General features: G+C 35.8%; 1 protein-coding gene across 1 annotated transcript; it reads right to left on the bottom strand.

The window, feature by feature from the left end:
- Positions 1 to 3,535: 3,535 nt before the first annotated feature.
- LOC145130906 (uncharacterized) lies at positions 3,536 to 4,594 on the bottom strand. Its single transcript, XM_079065661.1, has 3 exons — positions 4,091 to 4,594; positions 3,932 to 3,991; positions 3,536 to 3,598 (listed from the first exon to the last, which is right to left on the bottom strand). Exons 1-3 carry the CDS (start codon positions 4,592 to 4,594, stop codon positions 3,536 to 3,538), a joined length of 627 nt encoding a protein of 208 aa, XP_078921787.1.
- Positions 4,595 to 6,807: the final 2,213 nt, after the last annotated feature.

Below are 6,807 nucleotides of genomic sequence, written 5' to 3' on the forward strand. Positions count from 1 at the left end.
TGCCATTACTTCCTTGTAGTTAGCCGGCTCATCTAAATTTACCAATGTGTTATCAATGATAAACGTATCCCCATCTACTGTTATATGGAAACCATAGTTATCAAGTGGTACGCTAACTCTACTGGATCGACAAATAGGTAAATGGGCTCAACGGGTTCAGCCTCAGGTTGAGAGTTAATGTCATCAAAGGTTCTTTCACTGTATGACTCCTGAATTTCTTTAAGATCAATCGTACTCTTACTGCCCTAATTTTAAATGAGCTCTCTCTCGTGAAGGACTCCCATTCGAGCTACAAATACCACGTTGTCACTAGGTCAGTAGAACAAGTATCCAAAGGATTTTTGTGGGTAACCAATGAAAATACATATCTCGGCTCTGGGTTCAAGTTTATCTTGGGTCTCACATCTAAGTAGAACCTCACAACCCCAGACCTTGATATGTGCGAGTGGGAGAGGTTTCCCTGTCCACAACTCATGAGGTGTTTTGGCAACCTCTTAGTAGGAACAAGATTTAGAATATGAGTTGATGTTTCTAAATCATATCCCCATAACAATATAGGGAGTGAAGCCCGACTCATCATAAAACGAACCATGTCTAGCAAGGTTTGGTTACGCCTCTCATCTACACCATTAAGTTGCGGTGTCCTAGGAGGTGTCACTTTTGAAATAATTCCACATTCCTTCAGATTGTCGTTGAACTCTATACTAAGATAGTATCCATCTCTATCAGATTGGATCATCTTTATCTTCTTGCCTAATTGATTCTCTACCTCATGCTTAAACTCTTTGAATTTCTCAAAAGTTTCCGATTTATGCTTGATTAAGTAGATATACCCATATCTACTATAATCATCGTTAAACGTCCCATAGTAGCGGTTAGCATCCCTTGTGGTGGATCTGAAGGGACCATATACATCATTATGGATGAGGGCCAAAAAATCTTCACCTCTTTCACAAGTACAAGTGAAAGCAGACTTAGTCATCTCACCTAACAAATAAGACTTACATTCATCGTCTGATTTGAGGTTAAACGATTCCAACACTCCATCCTTTTGGATTTGGGCGATGCATTTCTTGTTAATGTTCCCAAGACGACAATGTCATAAGCATTATTTGTCCAAACTATAAGAATCAATGTTATAAACATAATTGTCGAATTCATTCACACAAACAATAGTTTCATACACTTCATCACACAGATAAGCTTTGAAAATAAATGCACCATTACGATAAACATTAATTGTACCATCATTATTATCAAAACCATAACAAAATCCTTGTCTAAATAAAAAATGAAAAGAAATTATGTTTCGGCCATTTCTGGCAAATAGCAACAATTGATTAAATCAATCTTAACACTATCAAACACAAGCTCATACGTCCCAATCCTAGTAACAACCGATGTAACATCTTGTCTCGAGAAGTTTATTATTTTAGGATTTTGGGAAAAAATGGATCGATTAAATGCCTAGGGGTTCAAGGTAATAACTTTTAGACCTTATTGGATGTTTATAATATTGGTTATGGGATCTAAGCCCTTGGTTTGTGTTTTGGAGTCAAAGGGTAAAATAGGAAAAGTGATGTTTCGAACTTCTTGCATAAATTAATGAGTTTCATTCTGTATGTTTTAAGTCAAAATTAACTACATAGAGTTGTGGGCCTCGTCAATACCTTTATGTGGATATAAAGATCGCCGAAAACGAAGTTGAAACAAAGAAGTTATGGTTGTTTGAAGTTGAGGTGGATTTGGGTGAAAACCCATCACCACGGCACGACGAGAGCATTGCCACGACACGGCGGTTGCCACCGCACGACAAGCTGCCAGGCCCAAGCCCATGAGTTTTAGGGTTTTCAACATATTTAAGCATAAGATTCTGACTTTTTAGCCAATTTATGAGCCTCCGTCACCTCTAGAATCCCTTGGAAGAAACCTTAGCCTCCACCTTCAAGATTTGAGCTCCTTCTCTCCCCTCTCTCTTCTTGTGGATGCTTTTTATGATATTTTGATGAAGTTTAAAGATCAAGAAGATTCTTTTGGTTGCAAGGAATGATGCTTCAAGTTTGGATCCATCAAAGACACTACATTTTTGGACTATTGTGAGTATATAGTTTCAATATGCTCTTTAGTTCTATAGATCTCTTCATTTGTGGTTTTTGGCACTTTTGGTCCATTTTATGAGTGAACTTGGAGTTGAATGGACTCCAACATCTTTTGATTGGTTTTGAATACTACTTGGACCTCATGGACTAGGAAAGTTATGATCTTTTGCCTTCCCTTTTAGCCATGCAAGTTATCTTGGTCCTTTAGGTCATTTTGGTGTATTAAAGTTTAGATCTTGAGAGTTTGTGACATTGTTATGGATAAAGTTAGAACCTTTATCCATCTAAACATCATGTTGATTTAGATCTGAAGGTTAGAGACTTGGTCTTAATAGATTAAGTAGAGAAAGGTGCATTTTTGGGCCCCTTCGAGACTTAAAGTCTAGATCTTGGTGGTTTGGACCTTACTAATGGATAATTTTGGAAACTCTATCCATTATAAAGCTATTAGGAATTAGATCTGATAATCTTATCTTTGGTCCTTATGGTTTAAGTTCTTACTGAAGAAAAGCTTTTCAGATTGAAGACCACAACATGGCCAAGGAAGGCCCGCAACATGGTGGCGAGAATTATCATGTATGTTTTGTTCGAACGTGCCCACGTCATGGCATGATGCTCGCCATGGCGTGGTATCAATTTTTCATCGAGACTGGATTGAGTGACCATGGTGTGGCCATGGGTTGGCCACGACATAGGCTTTAGTTGGAGTTGACTTTTGACCGTTGACTTTTTAACCAGTTTTGACTTTTGGTCAAACTTGGGTAGAATTGAGTTTTGACTAAGGTTTGGTCTCGTTTTGGTTTTAGGAAGCTTGGGTTAGTTTTTCTGATGTTGAGGTAGCTGTTGGGCTTCTGTTGAGTAGTTAAGGTGAGTCTCCTCACTGTACTCGTGGATCGAAGGCACCAATGTCGACCCATTGGATTATGTTATGTAGGATGCTAATTGTCTTTGTGATACTTGCATGGAAGACCCCGGGAGTAGCTCGTGACACTTTTATGAAAGACCATGGGGGTAGCCCATGAAACTTGTGTATAAGACCTTGGGGTACCCAAATCGCTGTAATGGAAGACCATGGGGGCAGCCCATGGCAATGGTATGAAAAACCATGGGGTAGCCCATGACACTTGTATGAAAGACCATGGGGGTAGCCCATGGCAATGTATGTATGTTATGTGGTATTTGGAGGAACTCGCTAAGATTTATGTTTACGGTTTATTTTTAAAATGTTTTCAGGAACATCTGGTTTCAAAAGGAAGAGTCCGACATGATCGCACTGTATCCCCTAGAGATTTATTTTGCATTGATTGTTTATGATTTTACTTTGATGTTTTGAGAATACTTTTACTCTGATTGTCTTTTGGGATAATGAATGAATGGTTTTGAATTATTTAAAATGAAAATTTTACTCGGTATTTTTGGGACGTTACAGCCGACTTTCACCTATTCCCCGTGATCTGGTTCAGTTTCCCATGCTCAATCTCTTCACTTTCCTTTAGCCCCTGCATATCATAAAAAATATTGAAACCACATCCTGTGTCAAGGACCCAAGAATTTGAAATACAAGTGTTATTGATTTGAATAGAGTATGTACCAAAAGAGTTAGACATCTTGCCCTTTGCTTCTCTCACTTCTTGTAGGTACTTAGGGCATCTTCTTCTCCAATGGCCCTTTTGGCCACAATGAAAGCACACAGCTTCTTTTGGATCCGCAACATGCTGAGTATCAAAGTTGGGCTTTCCATTTGAATCACTAGACTCTCGAATGTGGTATTTCCCTTTACACTTGGGTTGGGAATATGCCTTTTCTTCTTACCTTTTTCCTTGTTGGATAACCATGATTGGAGTAGTTGCAACACTGTTGGAATGAGACTTCTTCATTCCTGCTTCAGCTGTCTACAACAGATTGTGAAGCTCAATCAACGTGGTCTTAGTATTGTTCAAATGATAGGTCAAGATGAACTGATCATAACTAATGGGCAATGAGTTTAGCACCATATCAATGGAAAGCTCTTTATCATAGGTAACGTTGAGCTTTTCCAATCTTTCTGCATTCCTCTGCATTTTCTGCACGTGAGCGCACAGAGTCCCATCTTTCAATTTACATTCCATGAGAGCCTTGACAACTTCGTAAAGCTCTTGTCTAGATTTCTTGAGAAACATTTTGGACAGAGCTTGGTTCATTTCATAGGGCCAATAGTCCTCATAGTTCTTCTGGATCTCAGGTGTCATGGTTGCAATCATAATGCAAGCGACCTTTGTAGCGTCGTCAACGTGCTGATTATAATCAACCGAGTCTTCAGGAGTAGCAGATTCTTTGTCAATTTCAAGAACTGGAGTCCCGAAAACATACTCTTTATTCTCATATCTCAACGTCATTTTCAAATTATGCAACCAGTTCATGTAGTTGGGACCAGTGAGTTTTTCTTTTGAAAGTATAGACAAGAGAGTGAAGTTGTGAGCGATTGGAGGAGGAGGAAGATCACCATTTCCAAACATTTAAAACAAGAGACAAGAATTTAGTTAGTTGATTTATTTCCTTGATATTTTAACCTAAATTAATATTCAAAGGTAGGATCTAATAATGCAATTCGAAATTAAGAAAATGGATGCAGTAATCTAATTGTGAATTAATTTTAGGTAGGTAAATAATTTTACCAATTTCAATATAATATGAAATTCCTAGATAATTTGAGATTCATTGAACATTTTAATGACATGTTCAATCTCGATTATGCTCTTCGATTTGTGATTAGGATGCCGAGGATCACAAATAAGATGTGAATAACATGCAAACCCATGCTCGAGGTCCTTTATGGTCTTGCAATGATGTTCCGGTAAACCACACACACACTCCATCAACAAACATAAAATATGAGTATGTACCATCATTTAATCTTTGTAGTCCCACATTAGTGTGATGGTTAACCACGCACGCTCCACTAACGACTCACAAAGAAATGATGTGTGTTTTCATGGATTAGCATACAATTTCACATTTTTCCTAAATTAACTAAAGTTAGATTTTATAAAAGGTTCTAGTACTTCATACATTATACTTTTAATGTGATTATCTCCTATCAAACTCGTTCAGCTAACGACCCTCCACCGCAGAAAGAATCGGTGGGTGAAAAGGACACTCATTTAATGGTCATTTTATAGGACGTGTCCTTATACCTCTCTTATAGTGTGGCTTCGTGAATGAGGCCTACTATTGATTTGACTTACTTTTAATGATACATATAGTAATAGACATTTATACATATGTATAGGGTTTATTTTAAAACTTTTTAAATTACAAGGTTCAAATCATATTAATTCAATTAACATTAAATAAAAAATATTTGAATTAAATAGGATTTAAGAATTATCTTTTAATTATACTTTTAATTAATTTTATTAAAACTTATTAGGTTAATTATATTATCCTATAATGGATAATTATCTTATTTAATCTTCCTTTCATATTCAAATTAGGATTCTTAATTATCTAGTTAACATATTCAGATTTTAGACATTTGAAATAACATGCATTAACTAATATCTATCATATCTTTTAAATAAGGCAAGAAAATCTCGAAATTTAGATTCCAGACAGATCTCACGTCGTAGCGAAACAGACTGTCGGATTTTTGTGTTTGTTTCGATTTCATCTATTATGTACCATTAATGTGAAAATCAAGATTTTAGGTTACAAAACAAATGTACATGTGGAAATTTTCTTAAAACTTAAGGGTACATGCAACCTAAAATTGATCTATGTCTTTTTCACATCTAATAGCAACATACTTATAAAAAAACAAACTAAACCCTATGAATCAAATTTCATGGTTAAGAATACATACCTTTTGTAGATTTCAATCAAGTTAATCAAATCTTTTTGTCTCCTTGGAAAAACTAGCTCCAATAGTATGTGAGCCTCTAATGTTTCACACCCATAACACAGGAAACCCTAAAATTGAGAGGAGAAGGGGGAGAGAGAAGGAAATTTCAGATTTTCTCCTTGGAATAGGTCGAACGAAAATCCAAGGGGTTAAGGCTCTATTTATAGCTGCTTGGAAACCCTAACAACCCTAAATTTGAACATATAATAATAATATTTCAAATTCAGTAATTATCTAGTTTCCTAATTATCAAATGGAGGCTTCCAAAACCCCCTAATAAGGTCCTCTAAAACCGTCCACCCTGTGGAAGGTTCTGGATCCTCTTCATTATTTAACTATTGAACAATTACAGCTCAACCCTTGCACCTTTAATTACTTTTAATTACCCATATTTAATTCTAAGTTAAGTTTAACTAACTCTTAATTAAGTATGATTGTTTCTAATTAATATATTAATCATATAATATATTAATAAATCATATATCTCTCTCCTTTAATCAATACAAGTAATTTCTAGGTTATAAGGGAAACCTAAAAAGGACTTTACTTTTATTCATCAACATTATACCAATTTAGTTAGAGCATTAGTCATCTTAATCTAACAGTAACAACATATTCAAAGTTTCACATTTTTTATCATTAAAATTCAAAATAAACAAGATTGACATTAAATACACATCAAATGGATGAAATATACCATCACTCCCTGTTTTGATGAAGACAAACATCATGGTGTACCAAGTTAAAAGGTAAAAAAAATCAATAAATTTAACAACAGATAATAATTATTATCAAAACGAAAAATACCCCCCCCCCCTCCACACACAC

Source organism: Lactuca virosa, chromosome 8 (assembly GCF_052849685.1).
Source record: "Lactuca virosa cultivar CGN04683 chromosome 8, Lactuca_virosa_CGN04683_v6, whole genome shotgun sequence".
NCBI lineage: Eukaryota > Viridiplantae > Streptophyta > Magnoliopsida > Asterales > Asteraceae > Lactuca > Lactuca virosa.